At 37.0% G+C, this 22,347-nt stretch overlaps 1 protein-coding gene across 1 annotated transcript in view; it reads left to right on the forward strand.

Annotated features, from left to right (window-relative positions):
* The window catches only part of LOC147035826 (extracellular calcium-sensing receptor-like), a 95,134-nt gene that overhangs the window by 19,145 nt on the left and 53,642 nt on the right, over positions 1-22,347 (forward strand). The window contains exon 3 of the mRNA XM_085869692.1: positions 1,942-2,215. Coding sequence (XP_085725818.1) covers positions 1,942-2,215 — 274 coding nt within the window. The remainder of the gene's footprint in view (positions 1-1,941; positions 2,216-22,347) is intronic.

Genomic DNA, 22,347 nt, shown 5'->3' on the forward strand with positions numbered 1-22,347 from the left:
CACATCCTTCCCAGCTCGGTCCCTCTGTCTTTCCAATCGGTATAAATCCTTTTCCCCTTCTTTTGCATCCAACTTCTCATACAGCTCTCCAAATGCCTTTTCCTTCGCCTTTGCCACCTCTCTCTTTGCCTTTCGCCACCACTAATTGTACTCCTGCCGACTTTCTTCATCTCTCTGACTATCCCACTTCTTTTTCTCCAACCCCTTCTTCCATATACTTTCCTTTACTTCATCGTTCCTCCACCAAGTCTCCTTATCTTCCTTCCTCTGTCCAGATATCACACCAAGTACCTTCCTAGCTATCTCCCTCACAACTTCTGCTGTAGTTGCCCAATTATCCAACTCATCTTTACCACCATCTAAAACCTGTCTCGCTTCCTCCCTATATTCCACACAACAGTCTTCCTCCTTCAGCTTCCACCATCTGATCCTTGGTTCAGCCATCACTCTCTTCCTCAACCTCACTTCCAAAATCATCCTACAGACCACCAATCGATGCTGTCGAGCTACACTCTCCCCTGCCACCACCTTCCAGTCTCTAATCTCTTTCAGGTTGCATCTCCTGCTTAAGATGTAATCCACCTGTGTGCACTTTCCTCCACTCTTGTACGTCACCCTGTATTCCTTCTTCTTCTTGAAATACGTATTTACCACTGCCATTTCCATTCTTTTTGCAAACTCTACCACCATTTGCCCTTGCACATTCCTTTCATTGAGACCGTACCTACCCATGACCTCCCCATCCTCGTTATTCCCTTCCCCAACATGCCCATTGAAATCTGGTCCAATCACCACTCTTTCATCCTTGGATACACTCTCCATCACTTCATCTAACTCACTCCAGAAATCTTCTTTATACTCCATCTCACACCCCATATGCGGGGCATATGCACTGATGACATTCATCACCACCCTTCAATTTCCAACTTCACACTCATCACTCGGTCCGACACTCTCCTCACCTCCAATACCCTCTTGACATAATCCTCCTTCAGGATTACCCGACACCATTTCTCCTCCCATTCACACCATGGTCGAACAGTTTGAAACCACCTCCAATGCTCCTAGCCTTACTCCCCATACACTTGATCTCTTGTACACACAGTATGTCCACCTTTCTTCTCTCCATCATATGAGCCAACTCTCACCCTTTGTCAGTCATAGTCCCCACATTCAGAGTTCCAACTCTCACCCCCAGATTTCTACCCTTCCCCCTCTCCAACTGCCTCTGGACTCGCCTTCCCAGTCTCCTTCTCCTCCTTCGCCCAGCAGTAGCACAATTTCCACCCCTACGCCGCTGACCAACAGTTCCGGTAGCGGTCGTTGGTAACCTGGGCCTCGACCGATCTGGTATGGAAATTCGTTTTGTTGTCCGCATAATGATTTGGCATAGGTTTTTACGCCGGATGCCCTTCCTGAAGCAACACTGGTCGCCTCATACGACACACAGGGATATGGTATACCTATTCTAACCGAGGCATACACCGGGCTCAGTTACACTGGTACTCATTTCGCCGACCTTGGAAGGATGACAGGCTGAATCAACCCCCTGGTGTATGTACGACTGAGTATGTATATATATATATATATATATATATATATATATATATATATATATACATATATATATATATATATATATATATATATATATATATATATATATATATATATATATATATATATATATATATATATATATATATATATATATATATATATATATATATATATATATATATATATATATATATATATATATATATCGATATATCGATATATGCATTAAAATTGTTCATTGTTCATTTGTATATGAAACTTATTTCCCCGATATAAAGTTTAAATCTTTATTATTATTTGTTCTTATGTTTCTGGTGTTTAATTTCTCGACAAAATATATCACATAAAAGCTGAAATGGTGTTTTACTTTATTTATTCCAGATAAGCTATGTTTCAACGTGCAAATGCCTAAGTGACAAAAAGGAATATCCATCTTTTCTTCGCACTGTACCGAGTGATTCTTTTCAGGCCAGAGCAATGGCTCGCATTGTGTCTCATTTTCATTGGGTTTTTCTGGGAGCATTGCAAGAAGATGATGATTATGGAAAACAAGGAATCGCTCAATTTGTAAATGAGGTGGAAAAGAAAGGCCATTGCCTGGACTTTGTTGAAACGATTCCAAATTTTATCAAAGTTGACAAAATTAATCTTCTTGGTGAGGAGATTGTTCTCTATTCCAAAAGATTATCACATGTGTGATTTATATTATTTTCACTATTATAAGACTCGATGAAGAAGTAGCGATATTAAATTTACTTTCAAGAATTGCCAATGCATGATTTATATTAAAAAATGATAAATTGTTTCAGGAGTTTAAGTTTGCGAATAATTCGACACCAATGAATATTTCCATTCCCACTTTGAAACGTCATGTATATACAGTTCTCATATAAACTCTACATCCCCTTTCAAATTTTTCACCTTTTGTTGCCGAATAGCCTGGAATTTAATTCCATTCAATCAGACTTTTTCCACCTTCATTTACACATCGCAACCCAAATCTTCCAAGTGAAAAACAAATTCTACAAATTTCAGAAAATTAATTAAAAACACAAAACTTGAACATCTTGGTTGGATAAGTGTCCACCCCCCCCCCCCCTTGTAACAGCAATAGTAAGTTAGCTCAGGTGTAACCATTCTCCTTCAAAATCACATCAGTTAATTGGCCTCCACCTGTTTTAATTGCAGTGATTCTGATTGTTTCAGAATAAAATCAGCTGTTTCTGTAGGTTTCCTCTGATGGGTAGTGTTTTACACAGGAAACACTCAACAATGAGCAGCAAATGGCTTTCAAAAGACCTTAAGGATAAATTTCTGGAATGTCACACATCAGGGGATGGGTGTAAGAAATATTTCAAAGGCCTTGAATATCCCTTCTTGGGATCCTAGGATCCTGAGTTCAAATCCCACTCGGCTGTTGAATTAATACCAGGTGGGGATTTCTCTGGCTGTCATCCTTCTGAGGTCTGAAAAATGAGTGCCAGCTTGTTGCTATTTGTGTCAGAGTGGCGACTTGTCCAGGATTGTGCCCAATATCCAAGGAGACTGCTTCGGGAGCACCACCACTCTGCACAGAGTATGGTCCCATTGGATGGATCCTTGGAAAACAGTCAAGACAATCATTAAGAAGTGAAAGGTGTATGATACCACCAAGACCCTGCCTAGATCAGGCTGTCTACTCCTGCCAAGGAGGAGATCGATCAGAGATGCCACCAAGAGGCCAATGTCAACTTTGAAAGAGCTTCATGTCTTCATGATAAAGACTGGTCATGGTGTACATGTGATAACAATATACCACGCACTCCACAAATGTTGCCTGTGCAGTCAGGTGGCAAGAAGGAAGCCATTACTCAAAAAATCCTACCTTGAGTCCTGCTTGAGCTTTGAAAAAAAACACTCCAGTGATTCTGACGCCAAGTGGCAAAAAGTTTTTTGGTCTAATGAAACCAAGATGGCTTTCGTTTTTAAATGAAAAATAAAGTTTTTTTAAAAAGTTTGAAAACTTTTTGGCCGAAATGCAAAACATTACATTTGGTGCAAACCAAACACAGCACATCACCCAAAGAACACCATCCCTATTATGAAGCATGGTGGTGGCAGCATCATATTTTGGGGATTTTTCTCATCAGCTGGGACGAGGGCACATGTCCGGGTAAAAGGGACAATGGATGGAGCAAAACACAGAAAAATCTTCGAGGAAAACCTGCTGCTCTCTGCAAGAAAGCTGAAATTGGGACGGAAGTTCACCTTTCAGCATGACAACGACCCAAAGCACACAGCCAAAGCTACAATGGAGTGGTTAAAGAGCAAAAAGATAAATGTCCTTTAGCAGCCCAGTCAATGCCCTGACGTAAATCCAATTGAAAATCTGTGGCTTGACTTGAAGAATGCTGTCCATCAACACTCCCCATGCAACTGACTCAGCTTGAACAGTTTTGTGCTGCAAAAGAATGGGACCTAATCACAACTGACTCACAGCTGAATTTACTGTCAATGGTGCTTCCACCATTTATTAAGTCATGTGTGTGGATACTTATCCAACCAAGATATCCTTGTTTTGTGTTTTTAATTAATTTTCTGAAATTTGTAGAAATGGTTTTTCGCTTTTAAGTTATGGGTTATGATGTGTAAATAATGGTGGAAAAAGTTTGTTTTGATGCAATTTAATTCCAGGCTACAAGGCAACAAATGGTGAAAATTTTGAAAGGATGTGTAGAATTTCTAAAAGGACTGTATGATTTGCTGACTTAATTGAACTCAAAAATGATAAGGGTTACAAATATGCTTTAACTGTTATTTATTTATGGTCACAATATGCATGGGTCGATGCTTTCAAATATAATACAGGTAGTACTTTAAAGTTACCCTTCCAACAGATAATTAACAAAAGTAAAAAGTTGCCAAATAAATTATGGACTGATGAAGAAACTGAGTTCCACACTTAAACATTCATGAATCACCTGAAGGATAATGGTATAACAGGTTGGTCATCATTGAGCATTTTAATCGCACTTTAAAAGATATTTTGGGCAATTATTTTTACAGAACTCAGCCATTAAAAAAATTATCAATAATAAAATGCATTATTGTAATCATATCCAGATCTTGGAGAAGATTACAATAATACATTTTATTTCACAACAAAATAAAAACCAAAGGAAACATTTCCAAAATTAGAATACTCAATGGAGATTATATTGGTCAGTCGATTTTGTTATTTGTTTGTTTAAATTTTTTTTATTTTCATTTTTATTTAACTCAAATCAATGGTAGTCTCAACTGAAAAGACTATTGATTTTGATGTCAAAGGAAAAAGGCCACCTTGAGATAAAATTTCTAAAATCATCATTTTTCATCCGATTTACTTGAAAAGTAAACAGCAATTACATAGTCCATCACTGAATTTGGAAAGCAACTATTTTTGTGGTCAAAAGGTCAAAGGTTAACTGAAGTTCAAACTTCTAAAATCATCAAATTTAATCTGAAAAATCATCAATTTGAACATGATTAACCTGAAAATTAAACGGCAATTGCTTCTAAAATTCTAAAATCATCAATTTCAATCTTCTTCTTCTTCTTCCTCTTTCGGCTTGCTCCCGTTAGGGGTCGCCACAGCGGACCAACTGTCTCCATTTCGCTCTAAAATTTCAATCTGATTTCATCAATTTCTAAAATTTCTAAAATTTCATCAATTTCAATCTGAAAAATAATTATTTTTCATTTGATTGAATTGAGCTTTGATTAAGATTGTGAATTTTAATTTTATCGAGATGGACAATTTGATGTATCCATGGCAACCTTTGGAGAGCGGTTTGCAAGACGTCTTTTCCTTGTTTGTTTGTGAGTTTTCTTGTTTGTGAGTTTGTTTGTTTGTCGGTTTGCTTGTCAGACTACTCTTCCTACCATTCTGGCCCAAATACATGCAGACTGGCTGCAGAGGATCACCATAACCACAATTTATGTATAGGGGTATTTTTCTTTGCTGGTGGTCTGGGGGGAGGGGGTGGGCAGGGGAGAGGGATGAGAGGGGGGGATGCAAATTCTCTTTCTAAATGTGTATCATGCAGCACCAACTTTAGGTGGGGGAGGGTATGACAAGTATCCACAATTTGCAGTACAGTATTCCTGTCCCCACGTTTTTTTAGTGTGGTGAGTTGTTTTCGAATAATAAGCAGTATGTATGTTTTTACTTCAGGCACATAACCCAGGATATTTATTTTTCTTATACCGAGCTGTCAGTTGCCTATACACTGCCCAAATATAGGTATGCATCAGGAGAACGTGTTGCATGCTTGGAACAAGATCGCCCATAGAGCAGGTACGCTGCTAGTTGTTGGAATAAAAATGGAAAAAAAAACATTTTTAGAAGGGTTATTCCAAACGATGGACTGGTGAGCTTTTTTAAATTAATGATGTACTGGAGAGAGCTCCTCTGACTTGTAAATTGTATGATTTACACGATGAATAGATTTTAGGTTCATCTTATTCAGAGACATTACAAAAGCAAAGATAATGATAATAGAAGAAAAATGAAAACAAACCAACAACAGAGTACTCTTTCTGGCAATCGGTCGGCGTTTAAGACTTCTCTGTTATACACCTCTGTGGGCACTCAAGGACCAAACCCGGGATTATATAACAGGGAGTATCTGCTGTTATTTGATAATGTCAAAACCGACATCCAAAATCCGAGAACCCCACTCATATACCAAACCCTCACAACCAGAACCCAGACCAAATCCAAACCATAACAACCAGAACCCCAAACCCCAGTACCAAACCCATATCCCATAACCCACCCACATCCCTAACCCTCACCCATATCTTGAACCTTCACATGAAAATTTCCAAATCAAAAAATAGCTTTCTTATTTTTTGCCTTTTTAAATAATTTTTTTTTGTTTTTTTAAACAACTTTTTAGCTCCACTGTTGATGTCACCAGTGGCGTAATATTTTTGGGTTGTCTGTGCATATGTACATATGTCTGTGCTAATTTTCTGTTTTCTCTGCAACCACTTATCCGATTGACACAAAATTTTCAACATATGTGTTTTTTTTGTTTGAAGTTTCTTTTTTATTTTCTTCCAGTTCAGTCTTGATAATGAAGTTTCATTTCTTTCAAGTTAAAGAAGAACAACTCATAATGTGTTTCCCCCAAATTAATGAGTCTCCAAGGAAGTGTGGAAGTAGTTTTCAAATCAAAAAAATTAAAAATGAAATGTCCAAATGGGTTTTTTATTGGAAACAATGTGAAATAATGTAAGGGAGTTAGTCACAACCTTTTTTTGCTCCCTTAATGCATTTTTTGTTCCTTTCAGCTCAAACATTTTAAGTTGTAACCAATTTAAAATGTAAACATTTTGCCCATATCACAATATTGATTAAAACCCATGTGACATGCTATAATTAAGAAGACCCTGTTAGGAACATTCATTTTTTGTGTTCTGCTAATTTACAATAATTTATGTATAAATCAAATTAACAATAACGATTTAGTTATTTGATTAAATAGCTTTTATAACTATATATTTAAAAACTATTTAGAAGTGCCTGTTTGCTGCAGCTGGCTTTGCATTTCATCATTGAATGTTGAGAAAGTTGTTTGTGATTTTGAATTTGCTGAGGTCATCCTCCACAACCAGTTTTTATCTTGTCTTGCTCAAATTTTCTCATTGCTTCATTATTTGCTTGAGTATGTATAAGAGACACTCTTGAGCACTTAGTCAGAGAGGACTCCACCGTTGATGGGGTGCCTCCCTCCATGTGTATGTTTTGAGTGATTCAACTCTGTCAAAATTAAATGGTAAATAACCTGTGAATTAATTTTCTTGTGCAGTTTGCATCACATGTTGAACAATCAAGGCAGAATTTGTGTTGTGAGACTTGGTCACTCAAATGGTCTTCTGCCAAATTGATGAACTCACCACTCATTTTAACAAAAGGGATGTTTTCAGTTTGGATTTCTGAAAGATATCCTGTGGAAGGAAAGAATAAAGTATTAATTAATTCCATTAATTTAATATATAATTATTTTATACACAAATCAGGCTGTTTTAAATATAGTAACAATAATAATAAAAAAAATGGCCTTCACATATTTGAGGTTCACTTCCAGTAAATCAATTTGGAGGTGTGGATCATCACAGGAAATTGTTAGGACACTGTTTATCCAGAGCAATTCAAAATCATGCAGTCAGTTAATCAAACTCCATTCTTCAAGCATGCAATGGATTTCAAAAAATCAGACTGCTCCGTCTGACTTTTCAAAGCTAAAGGGGTTGGCTTGTTTGAGAAAATTTCTTTTTTTACAGCGAATAAGCAAGTGTGGCTCCAAACAAGATGTATGGGCATTGGGCCAAAATTTATTTTTGGCAGGATTCAGTTTCCTACCATGGTTGTAACACATTGAATGTTGACTTTATTCTGAGACAGTGTGATTTATTGTGGTGTTAAAAGGAAAAAAAATCACGAATGCATTTCATGAAATATCTCTGCTCAACAAAGATATATAAACAAAGAAGCAAATTCCAACGTACTATTTATTCACATTATCGTTGGTGATGGAAGTCATCAGAAAATAAAACACTTTCAGAAAATGGAATACAAATTGATATTCATCGGCTCTCTTCACGAGTTTATTGTTCACAGAGACAACATGTTTACAATTAATTGATGCAGATATGCCAATTTGTTAATATGATAATATGATAAGTTGCTAAAATGTCATTATGTCATTATGTGTCAAGATGTTAAAATGTTAAATTTATAATGTGAGGCTTAAAATTTTGGAGAGAAAATATCAAAGCTTAAACCGAAACTATGGATATGCGCAGTAGATTTATTCATGGTATTTAAAAAAAATGGTTAATGGGGCTTTGAAGAGATTTATTCCCTGAAGAAGATTAACCCTCAAGGGCACACCTGGGGTCAATTTGACCCAACATGCAGGTTTTTGTGTTAAAAAAAAATATTAGCCCGATATCAGCCCACGGTCTCTGTTTATCCTCACCCCATATATGTACGTTATCGCTGTAAAATTTAGCGAATATAGGGTAACACATATGGGAGATATTTGCAGGAGAAAATAGTGGGGTCCATATGACCCATGCTGGGAGAACTCCCAAAAAACATTTACGTTCATAACTATGAACATTTTATCCCGTTTTCTTTTCTGAAATTTTTATTATTTCTCGAATAACAATAAAGGTGTTTCCCAATTGTTTTCATTCTGTTATAATCTGTATCATTCTGTGACAAAAAGGGATTGGAATGGTTCCGGGTATTGCTCTTTCCTGGAAATGGGATATTCCAGAAATCGAAACTGCAGTTCAAAATTCTCGTGAATTAGCATTTTCCTTCAAACCATGGCCAACCAATGGAGAGCACGGTATTCTGTTGCTGATGTTCTTAGACAAATATTTGAAGATAAAAGTGACAGTGAGTCTTTATCTGATCCAAGCGATGATTCCTGCATCCCAGATGAGGCTGCAGTCCGTGATACATCAGATGAAGATCAGGTTTCTGACGTTGATGAACAGCCAGATGAAATATCTGCTGATTCTGGACATTCTTACAATCAGTCTGATAATGACAATGCTCAGCAAGGCCAGGCCAGAGCAGAAAGGCCACGTGGTCGCGGTCGTGCCAGGGGTCGAGCTCTGGGCAGAGGTCGTGCTCCTGGGCGTGCTGAGGGTCGTATTGTTCAACCAGCTGCCCCTACCGATAACCATTTGACAGGAAAAATGGCAAGGTTAGTGTACCATGTTGTCTAGCTAATTGACATCTGAGCCTAATTGTGTTAATTGGTTTGCGAAAGTTTGATTGACATTTTGTACATCGAAATCTTGTGTCATATCGAATGTGATAATTATGGTATTTTCAGGTATGGGATGTCAATCCACCTGCACCACATAGACGAGAATTGCAAGACATTCTTTGCAACCCACCTGTTGTTACAAGAGCAGGTACCGTCCAGGAAATGGAGGCATCACATGATCTTTTCATAACACCAACTATTTTGGATATCATCATGAGAGAAACTAATAGGGAAGCAACTCGAGTTTATGCTGAATGGAATGCTGCAAATCCCAATAACGTGAAACAGTGGACGCCTCTTTCAATCCCTGAGTTGAAGGCCTTCATTCGGTTGTTACTCATTGCTGGTCTACACCGAGCACATATGGAACCGATACGTGAATTATGGTCTCCTGAGACTGGAAGACCCATTTTTGCTGCGACAATGTCTCTAAATCGCTTCATAATTCTGGTGAGATTTCTGCGATTTGATAATAAAAACACAAGAGCTGTAAGGAGAGCAACAGATAAGTTGGCCGCATTCCGTGATATATGGGAATTATTCCAGGATCGTCTGAAGTTATGTTACATTCCTGCACCAGATATGACGGTCGATGAGCAACTTGTCCCATTTAGAGGTAGCTGTCCTTTTCGGCAATAAATACCAAGCAAGCCTGCAAAATATGGTATAAAAATATGGTGGAACTGTGATGCAGAAACCTCTTATCCACTAAAGGGTGAGGTATATCTTGGTCGACACCAGTTGAGGCCAGACAAGTTGGTCTCGGTTCAACTGTGGTGTTGAATACTACTGGCCCTTGGCTTCGAAGTGGCAGAAATGTTGCATGTGATAACTTGTTTACGTCCATTCCTGTGGCAGAAAATTTGCTTCAACAACATACCACAATTGTTGGAACTCTGCGCCGTAACAAAGCTGAAATACCACCTGAAATGCAGCCTGCAAATAATAGACCCAAGCGTTCATCTTTGTTTGGAATTGCTGGTAATCTGACAATCACATCATATGTTTCTGCTGAAGGTAAGGCTGTTCTGGCATTATCCACCATGCATCATGATGAAACTACGGAAGGCGAAAAACAGAAGCCTTCCATCATTCTTCACTATAATGCCAAAAAGGGCGGCGTGGATAACGTGGATCACCTGGCTACATTACTGTCCTGCAAGCGCAAATCAAACCGATGGCCTATGGTCTTGTTTTACAACCTGTTGTATGTGGCTAGAGTTGCTGGATTTGTTATATGGATGTCTCTAAATCCTGAATGGGCTGCAAATGACAGAAAGGGTCGACGTCGTAAATAGCTCAAGCAGTTGGCATACGGCCTCACCAACGACTGGATTAACTTGCGCACTCAGAATGTTCATTTTCTCCAGCCGGCTGTCGTGACCGCATTACATCAACTTGGAAAGGTTTCTGCAGCAATCCAGAGACCACGCCAGGCTAGAAATCCTGCCAGGAAACGATGCCAATTATGCAGGAGGCCACAGGACAATAATACCTCAACTGTCTGCTCAAATTGCAACAAATATGTTTGTGGTACTCATTCAACCACCGTTACTACTTGTACAAATGGCGAAGCAAAACTAGAACAACGAACCTCATAAATCTAGACACTACAATGAAAAATGTCTCATATTTCTTTCATTATTCTGGAAACTGCCATATTTTAGTTTTGTATGTTATGCTGTTGCAGCTTTCTGTATAAAAAAGTTAATTAGTAAAATGTGTAGCCATTCGCACATTAATTTCCGATTGTTTTTCTTACGGATATCACGAGATATCGAATACATTTCAAATGTCTCATCAACTTCTCAATGTTTTACACTGTTTTGTACTAACTAGGTATGATATATTTGACAAATGTTGCAACATTTGGCCTGTGCATCGACCAAATCAATGACCATTTTGAATGGGGTCAAATTGACCCCAGGTGTGCCAATGCGTGAGTTTTGGTATGCGTGCCGTTGAGGGATACACTTAATGATCTTATCACCAGGAATTCAGACATTTTTAAAATTTAGTTCACCAATGAGTACTTGCAGAAATGGTTTGACACATACACAAAAAAATGTCAGCTTTGAGCGTGCTCGTCTGCTTTCCCAAGAGCCACTACAATTTGTAAAGCACCTCCCTGCTTAATATGCATCTTACTCCTCTGCAATCGCCCTCTCAGAGCAAACACTCCAGCCAAGACACTCACAGCCTCGTCTTCTTCCTCCTTGTTTGCATGTTCTCCATATATATATATATATATATATATATATATATATATATATATATATATATATATATATATATATATATATATGTATATGTATATATATATGTATATATATATATATATATATATATATATATATATATATATATATATATATATATATATATATATATATATATATATATATATATATATATATATATATATATATATATATATATATATATATATATATATATATATATATATATATATATATATATATATATATATATATATATATATATATATATATATATATATATATATATATATATATATATATATATATATGTATATATATATATATATATATATATATATATATATATATATATATATATATATATATATATATATATATATATATTTTTTTTTATTATAAGATATAAACCTGCAATATAACTTGTAACTTATATTGTTATCATTTGTAAACTTAATTTTTAAATCACAGTATATCAATTATCAGAATTATCATGGAACAATCACACCATCAGTAGCTGAGAAAACCTCTTATTCCTCTTCGCTCGTGTGTTCTGCTTAGATCTATTTTTTTTTATCTTATAAGTTACAATAAGCCTGTTGTTGGCTTAGTGGCTCTGTTGGCTGGCTAAGAATCCTAGAGTCCTGAGTTTGAGCACAAATGGTTGCTGAATTAACACAAGTTTGGGTTGATTCAGCCTGTTATCATTCTGAGGTCATTGCAATGAGGAGCAGTGTATTGGCAGACGGGCACAGCATCATGGCACAGCAGTAGTAGGGTGAATATACTGGTTCTGGCTCACTTTTCCCCATGTAAATGAATGGGGGATTTTCAGCGATTGATTTTTTTTCCCTAAAAATAAACCCCCTTTTTATCCCAAGGTATATTTATTTGTCTCCCCTTTTAACCTAGGGGCTCTCTATTCAAATAACCTATGCAACAAGATAAAGATTTGTTCAAGTAGTAAAGTCATAATGTGATTTGTTAAAAGTGATTCGAAAGAAATATCTGAAATGTCGAAGCCTCGGGACACTCTTTATCAAATAACCAATGCATATTGTTTAGCTAACTCATTGAACCTATAAACATTTGTTCATTCTCAAATTCCTTCAATAGTTTAATTTTCTTTGCACAATAATCCCCATCTAAAATATTGAAAAACAAAACATTTGAATCTTTATATTTTTTAAGATACCCCTTTTGTGCCATTACGAAATGATAAACTTCTCTTAATGCTCTTGTTTGACCACCTCCTGAGCCACATATCATTTTGAGATCATAGTAAATTGTTTTTTCATTGTTCAATTGATAACCATCAAAGTTTTCAGTCCATTCAAGGATATTCATTTTTTCCTTTACATCCTCTAACTTACTAGTTTTTAAATTGATTCACTTATTTGTTTTATTTACCTTTGTTTTAGTTATTTTTTCAAGAAGACTTATTTGATATTTTTCACATTCATTATGTTTTCCATTTATATACCAAGACTGAGATTTTCTCCACTCTTTAGTTTGATTAATACTTGGTTTGACCATTTATATATTGCGAAAAAAACGCAGCGGTAGCCCTGAAAAAACCCAAACCCATCTTCCCATCGTTAAAACACAATCTATTCTATTCACTCTATCATACAATATCCATATGGAACACAATCTATTCCATTATCTAAAATAAATCTCTTATCATCAAAGGCTCCTAATGCCTTTTTATTTACTTCTTCACTATATATGTTATGTTTATAACTTCTTATTGTATTCATTTTCCTCTATTCTTCTCTCTTATTTATCAAACAATTATAATAATTTCTAAAAGTTATTGATTTATTTATTACATATTTCTTTATTCCCTTTCACCTTTTATCAATCTGATCACCATACTTATAAGCATATGCCTTTGCTCTCAATCCAATAAACTCACTCATTACTTTTCCACCCAACTCATCCTGAAACTTACCAATAACCTTTTCATTCTTTTTGGAAAATAACTCACTCTTCTTACTGAAATTACTTGTAACATATACTCCAATATTTTTCTTCATATCATTATAAACATCATCAGTTTTCATATCTAGGATAAAACTATCAGTGTCCATATACAACAATGAAATATTTTCACCACACTCTTTCTTTAAGTCATTATACAAACAATCATACATCAATATCTTTGATAAATCAAGAACTGCTGTTCCAATATAAATTGCTTTATCCATTACAATACTTTCCTTTTTCATATGAATTGCAGAAAAGTTCTCTGAAAAAACCTCTTCTCTCTCAAAACTTGGTTTATTTATCAATCTCGAAGCTTCTTTCCAAGATGTTGCGAATCTAATGTTTTGCCTGTTTCTAACATTTTCCATAGTCTTTCCAAATACAGCATTATTCATTAATTTATAAAAGTCCCCTTCAAATTTTACTTTTGCATTTTCTCTCATATCTGTATTGAATTGAATAGACTTTTTCATCCAAGGACTTTGTTTAAATTTGAAAACTCTATGAATTTTAGCGACTCTCAATCCTTCTCTCAAAAAGTGCTTTAAGCTTCTATGATGCAAAACATATCCCTCTTTATCATAGAATGTTGTTAATAACTTTTCTGTTGATTTGCCTTTATTATTAAAACTTTTTATGATAATCACTGAACCATTCTTTCTTTGGGGTTTCTTTCTCACATGCAAAAGGAAGGTCTTTATGCTTATTATGAAGATCACTCGGGTACCTCAAATCAACTTCAAAATAATAACCTTCTTCTTCGTCATTCAATTCCTCTTGAGAAGAAATAACAATATTCATCAAAGCCTTTTCATAATCCTTTTCTTCCACCCACTCTAATTTACCATAAGGCAGAGATTGAGACATTGCCCATCCATACAAATTATAAGCATCAAAATACATCAAATAATTACTATCTTTTTCACTATCATAACTTGGAAGATATTTATTATTTGCTTTTGCATATCTTTTTGAACATACTTGTGATATTCCACCTCTCTTGGACTTCTCAATCATCAAAAGCATATCAACATCACTGATTAAATCTATATCTTGTTTTGTCATTTTCAACATTGCACTCCAAGCTAAACCAGGAGCTGTGAAATAGTGGGCAGGATCTAATCCATAACAATTTTTATTATGACAGGTCAGGTCAGGTATGGGAGCATGTGCCAGAACAGCGCGTCGCTGCGTCCACTTTCCGCCGGTACTCCAGGGGCCTCCGTCTGGCCATCCCCCAGGCAGATGCCAGGCCCATCCCCATCTCCTTGAGATGATGGTCAACCTGCTGCAACCATGAGGCACGTGGTCGGCCCACTGGCCTCCTCCACTCATGAGACTCCCTCGCTGAGAGAATCTGGTGAGCAGGATCAGCGTCAGGAAAACGAGCCACATGTCCATACAGCCGCAGCTGACGCTCACGGACTATGCAGGTAACAAATCTCATCCGAGTCTCTCTCAGCAACAGCTCGTTGGACACAAAATCCGACCAGCGATAGCCAAGGATTCTCCGAAGAGACCTGGTACCAAAGGAATTAAGTCTCCGTCTCAGATCCTTGGTCAAAGTCCAAGTCTCGCACCCATAGAGCAAGACTGGAAGTACCAAGGACCTGAAGACTCGGACTTTCGTCCTCCCGCACAGGTACCGGCAGCGCCACACCCCATGATCCAGTGAATCCATGACTCCCCAGGCCCGACCCAGACGTCTATTGACCTCCGGCTCACAACCTGCGGAGACATGAATATCACTGCCAAGGTAAGTGAATCTATCCACGACCTCAACATCCGCACCACAAACAGACACAGACAGGACAGCAGCATCCAAGATATCACCGAAAGCCTGGATCTTTGTTTTGACCCAAGAAATCCGTAATCCCAACGGCTCCGACTCCTCATTCAGCACCTCGAGGGCCCCCAAGAGGATGTCTAAAGTCTCCGCAAAGATGACTGCATCATCTGCAAAATCAAGGTCCGAGATCTTGACATTGCCAAACGATGCACCGCAACTTGATCTCTCCGACATCCTCCCAAAAATCCAGTCCATACAAGTGCTGAAAAGTGTGGGGGCAAGTACACATCCCTGATGAACTCCAGTAACAACTGGAAATAAGTCAGAGGCGGTACCACCACACTTCACAGCACTCTCAGTACCAGAGTAGAGTTCAGACATCAGATCGATCAGTTTCGGTGGCACCCCGCGAAGACCAAGAATCCTCCAGAGGACATCCCGATTCACTGAATCGAACGCTTTACAGAGATCAACATAGGCTGCAAGCAGCCCCTGCCGAAACTCTCGTCTGCGTTCGGTGAGGACACGAAGTGCAAGGATACGGTCAATCGTTGACCTCTTTGGTGTAAAGCCTGACTGCTCTGGACGCTGGTGCTCAAGCAGATGGTGGCGAACCCTATCAAGAATTATCCGAGCAAAGACCTTGCCCGGCACTGAGAGCAGCGTCACCCCTCGGTTGTTGTTGCAGTCTTGGCGATCACCCTTCCCTTTCCAGAGAGGGACAACAAGGCCCCTCTTCCAGTCAGTTGGGATGATGCCTGTGTTCCAGGCAGAGCACAAAACTGCATGCAACGACGCGAGTGCAGCATTTCCACCAGCCTTGAGAAGTTCGGCATGGATGCCACAGATCCCTGGAGCTTTGCCCCGTTTCAACTGGTTCACCGCAGCCCGTGTTTCCACAAGCGATGGTGGACCACAGTTGATTCGAGGGTCAGCAACAGGGATTGTAACACCCTTGACGTCCAACTCGACAGCTGGGGGATCAGCCTGGTACAACCGCTCAAAGTAACCGGCCCAGCGGGCCTTCACTTCAGACTCCTCTGTCAAGAGCCTACCACTCTCTGCTCGAACTGCAGTGCTCCGAGGGATGGGCTTGGATGAACGTAATGCGCGAATTCCCCTGTAAGCGGGACGAGAATCACCTGTCCACAGGTGATGCTCTACCCCCTCACAGATTCCTCGCACATAGGCCTCCTTGTCCACCCTCAGTGCACGTACAGTTTTACGCCTCAGCTCCCTGAACAGCTCAGCTCTGCCATTCAGCCTGGCCCTGCAACTCTGGTCAATGGTATCCAGTGTCCCTTGAGAGACAAAATTCTTCTTTGCCCTGCGGTGAACTCCAAGGCATCCACCGGCAACATCAAGGACGGTGGTCTTGAAGGTGCTCCACAACTCTTCAGGACCCCCGAAAGCACCCAGACCCCCCAAGTGTCCACTCAGCCTGTTCGCAAACTCCTCAGCTACTCTCTCATCCCTGAGCTTGGCAACATCCAGCCTAGGCTGGGATGGTACCATTCTCCAGGATTTAAGGTGCAGCTTTAGAGTTGCTACAACAAGCCTGTGGTCAGTATTGAGGAACTGAGCACTCCGGTAGACCCTGCAGTTCTGGATCATCCTCCAACGACCGTCAATGAGGACATGGTCAATCTCCTTTGCCACACCGCCAGCGTTGGAATACCAAGTCCAGCGATGAGCTTGCGGGCGCTGAAACCATGAACCAGCCACCCTAAGTCCATGACTTCTTGCAAAGTCAAGGAACTTAGTGCTATTCTGGTTCATAGTTCCTGACCCATGGGGACAAACACACACCTCATAACCATCCCTATCAGTTCCAGTCGAAGCATTGAAATCCCCCAAGACTAGAAGTGTATCTCGTCTGGGGCACTGATCAACCACAGACTCGAGTGTGGCATAGAATGTGTCCTTCACGGTGAGGTCACTCGCCTCAGTCGGAGCATAAATAGAGACCAGGGAAATGACACCTAAGGAGTGACGAATCCTTAATCTCATAATACGCTCGTTGACCGGTGTTACCTCAATTATCATTGGGGTCAGCTTATTGGACACAGCTACAGCAACTCCTTGGGTATGGTAACCATCAGAGCGACCAGACCAATAGTAGGTGTAACCACCCACCATTATCTCGCCGCAATCCGGTCTCCGAACCTCAGAGAGAGCTGCAATCCCAATGTCCAAACGCTTGAGCTCAGATGATAACAGAGACAGTTGATCATCCTCTCTTAGGGATAGGACATTCCAGGCACCCACCCGAAGGGACCGCCTCAGGTTAACCCAAGGAGACCGCCGTCTGGTGGACGACACCTCAGCACCACTCCGACACACTCTCCCGCAATCTGACCCAGGGATGTTACCCCGTGGTTTCCCTCCTATCAAAGATTGGGGGTCCCGAAGGCTTTGCCCCAATCCCATCATCCGGTGAGCTGCCCTGCGAAGGGAAGCTGCACAGGAGGTACTCCCACGGAGTGGGTTTTCAGATTTTTTTGCGTTTTTGCGTTTTGCGGAATGAAGCGTTTTACGGTGGCTGGAGTGCAAATCCTGCCACCAACCTCCTAATAAGAAGTAACCCAACTGCAGGAGGACGTCTGCAGACACAGTTGGGCACTAGATATGGATGGCCGTTGGCTCACAAGGAGCTCCTCCGTGTTATTATGACAGAGTGATTTAAAAGCTTCAAACACATCAGCTAACAATAAAACATCTACTTTTCGATATAAATCATGATATTTTCCAAAGTTCTTTATCTTAAATATTTTCCATATTTCTTGTGCGTGTTTATATTCCTTATCACTTATCTCTTCTTCATAAAGGTTATTATAGAAACTTTCTTTTGAAGGAAGTTGTGTTTCTTTAAATCTCATAAATGAATCCATATAATCATAAGGATAAATTCCCTTACTTGTAATAATTTTCTCTTCACTTTGAATTTCATTCCTTGTTTGAATTTCCTCTCTCGTGAGAATTCCTTCTTTAATCAGAATTTCATTTTTAATCAGAATTTCCTCTTTAGTTAGAATTTCCTTCATTGTTCGAATTTTCTTTATAATTAGAATTTCATCTTCAGTTAGAATTTCTTCATTAATTTCCTCATTAATTCGAATTTCCTCTTTACTTTGAATTCCCTCTTTAATCTGAATTTCCTCTTTAGTGAGAATTTCCTATTTTGGAAAGAATGAATTAAGATTTGGAAAAGAGTCCGTGGAGCTTAGATTTGATGCGAGGTAGGCTAGTGGTGTTCCCATACACTTGTAAGAATCTATAAACCTAATACGAGTTAAAGGTTTTGTTTGTATCATTTTTGTAAATGAAATATACTTTTGACTTGTATTTGTTATGGCAGAAATATTCCCTGGTGTTTTTGAAAGTTCATTTATAAATAGATGTGTATCATAGTTGGCACTATTGTGAAGAAAGACTGGAATAAAAGAAGGTAATTTATAATTAAGATTACAACTGGAATGAGCGGGACCTCTATATTTACCAGTAAGATGACAATGATCCCTAACTTTAGACTCCTTAATTTCCCCCTCACAAAAATGACAGATATTGTTCTTTCTAAATTCTAATTTTTCTTCTTTGGTTAATGACATCGGTTCATTTGTTTCTTTCATTAATTTACTGAGTCTTATACAATCCTTTTCTAATCCTTTTACAAACTCTTGTGAAGCTTTTTTTCCACGATAATGTTCAAGTTTGTTATACTTTTCTCCAACAGATGATTTGATATAATAACAGAAACCACAAGGAATATGTTTTTGATATTTATTTGTATATGATTCTTTTGGATTAGGAGAAGCAGTATTTATCTTTTTAAGGATACACTCAAAATCAGCGTATATCACAAATGGCTGCATGATAGATTTATTATAATCTTCAAAAGAAATATTTTCACCAGGTTTAGGCATTGTAATTACAGCTGATTTATGATTACTACAATATTTTGAATGTTGTTCTAATCGTTCTTTTGTATGAAATGAATTAAGACATCGCTTACAAGGATATATTTTGGTTGCTGTTCTGAATACCTGAGAAGAGATTAATCTTGATAAATTATTGATGGATGTGTAATCTGAATTCTTTCCAACACTAAAATATAAAAGATCAATGTGTGTTTCTTCATTTTTATAGTTGTTTGAAATTTTTAATATTTGAACTTTGTTTGTATCAGTTAATCCATATACATTAATAGAAAGATTATTCTTTTTCTCAAATTTAGGAATATCTGTTAGTGGCATTGGGAATTTAAAATCTTTAATGTCCAAGGTATTCTCATATTTCATATATTGTTTTACTCTTTCTGAATTACATTTTGGTGGATGTAAGTGAGCAAGAACAGACCAGAGAAAACATTTATTATGATTATTCTTAATATTAACAACTGCCTTCTTTCGTTTTATTTCTTTTGGTAATTCAATATAAGAAGAAGCTTTAAGAGGGTTTGATTTTAGAATGTGTATATCTAAAGAGATGATTTTTTAAAATATTGAATCCACTTCCTACCACTGTATTATCAACATCCTCCTCTTGTCTTGATAGTTCTTCATAAACCCCACTATTCAAAAAATCTTGAAATGATGTTATAAAATGAAGATCTGTTCTCATATAAGGAGTTTGTTCTTCATCTTGTCTTTTCATATTCATTTTCACTCCCATATAAAACTTTAAAGTTTTCATTTCTTTTAATGTCTTTTTAATACATTTTTCAACATCGGGTTTCACTATTTCAATTGATTCAACTATTGATCATGGACCGGGTTCTCCAAATTGAAAAATCCTTATTTTTATATGCCCTTTAAATGCCCCATCAGTGTTTTCAATATAATAGTCTCCCTTGACTTTAAACTCATTTTTCGTGTGTTTTTGTGATTGAAGATGTCTATTATAACTACTCTTCAAAACATCCTTTGAGCAGATATCACAATGTGTTCTTTCCAACTCAAGAGGAGATATTTTATGAAATAGATTAAATGTGTGTTTGTTGGTTCAGAGGTATTTTCTATAATGTTTATATTCGTGATTACAAACATCGCAGTACGTAGTATTCACCATATTTATATAATAAAACTTTGCTTCAACTAAAATTTTCTTGATGAAAATTTCGTTTATTTTACAGGTGAATCTGTGCTTAAACTAAAATTTTCTTGATGAAAATTTCGTTTATTTTTCAGTTGAATCTGTGCTTAAAATACAATTTTCTTGATGAAAATTTCTTTTATTTTACAGGTGAATCTGTGCTTAAACTAAATTTTTATTGATGAAAATTTCGTTTATTTTTCAGATGAATCTGTGCTTAAACTACAATTTTCTTGATGAAAATTTAGTTTATTTTACAGGTGAATCTGTGCTTAAACTAAAGTTTTCTTGATGAAAATTTCGTTTATTTTAGAGGTGAATCTGTGCTTAAAACCATTTTATCCTCCAACTTTTTTACTTAATAAATACACTGTTTCAAGACACAAAAGACAAGTTTCAATCAATCCCTTCATTTGTTAAAGATACTGAGAAATATGTCAAGGATGTAAAATTGAACAAATATAAATATAACAACTATTGAATAAAAACAATCATGGTGGATATGATGAGTTCTTCAATTTACTTCAGTGGAAGGGCTTTTATATACCTGGAAGAACATCAATTAAGATATCTCTAACAAAAGTTTCTCCTCTCCTTCTGGCAATATATTCAATACTAGAAAAATCAATGAAACAAGACAAGGTATCAAAAAATAAAAACCTCATGGATGAAGCTTTAGAAAGAAAAGATACGACCATCTGTAATATGCAAGGAGAAATTTGTATTTTTTTCAACACCCGAAAGATATAAATCCTGATGAAATAAAGGATGTTAATATATCAGGTGAAATGACATTTCGTTCAATTGTAGTTAAGGATCATTTTAAAATTACCTTTAATATAAAAAATGTAGCAGTTGAATCTGTTAATGAAAAAAAATGTATATAGATATCCATGGTAATGTTTTTTCTACTAATTAAATATGAGTCAATTTTCAACTGAAGATTTTGAAGATTATGAGAGTGATTATGATACCGAGAGTTTGCATTCAAACGATAGTTATGACACCGAGAGTTTGTGTTCAAAAGATTGTTATGAAAGTATAGATGATTCTGAAAGTATCGAAGATGATATCGAAGATGAATTTCAGTTTAAGTAAAGTTTTACTTTATAAATATGAATAGTTTACGCGATTTTGAGCCTCTTGAATTCCATGATTCTCGATATGACAAATTTGAGAATTGTCATGCGTGTGAAAGACGCGGATTAAACACAGAGTCAAAAGCCTATAAACAATGTATATTCTGTGATTATCTTCTAATTAATGACAATCAAAAATATAAAAAGGAAAATAATTGTTTTAGATTTACACCAAAAATGAATAACTTTACAAGATTGATTAGAGAAAAGAATGTAAAGTACGAGGGTGATAACACACCTTTCCTTACAAGGGAAGAAGCTGAACGTATTAGAGAAATGATCAAAGGATTGTTGTTATATATTATTCATGGATGTGATTTTCAGGGAAATATCAACACAAGATATTGCATAAATAAAATAATGGATTATCTTGAAATTAAACCTGAACTTAGGATAAAATATAGAGTTTCGAAAAAAGTCAATAATAAATTAAATAACCTGTTTTTCAAATATATAAATGAATGATTTTTTTCCCATTTGGGAAAATAAGATAAAATTTGACAACCATAAAAATCTCCCAAATTCATTAAGATGCCTCATAGTTGGTACAAGTGGAAGTGGAAAAACCTGCTTACTTTTAAAGATGCTCCTCACTCCCAACTTTTTAGATTATGATAATTTAATAATTTTCACAAAGTCGAGTTTTCCACCAGAGTATCAACGACTCTCACAAGGTTTTAATGCTGGTCTTCAAAAAGAAGATATAATCGGTTTATTTAAAC

Source organism: Eptatretus burgeri, chromosome 1 (genome assembly GCF_056783735.1).
Source record: "Eptatretus burgeri isolate ZD-2024b chromosome 1, Ebu_testis_v1, whole genome shotgun sequence".
In the NCBI taxonomy this organism is placed as follows: domain Eukaryota; kingdom Metazoa; phylum Chordata; class Myxini; order Myxiniformes; family Myxinidae; genus Eptatretus; species Eptatretus burgeri.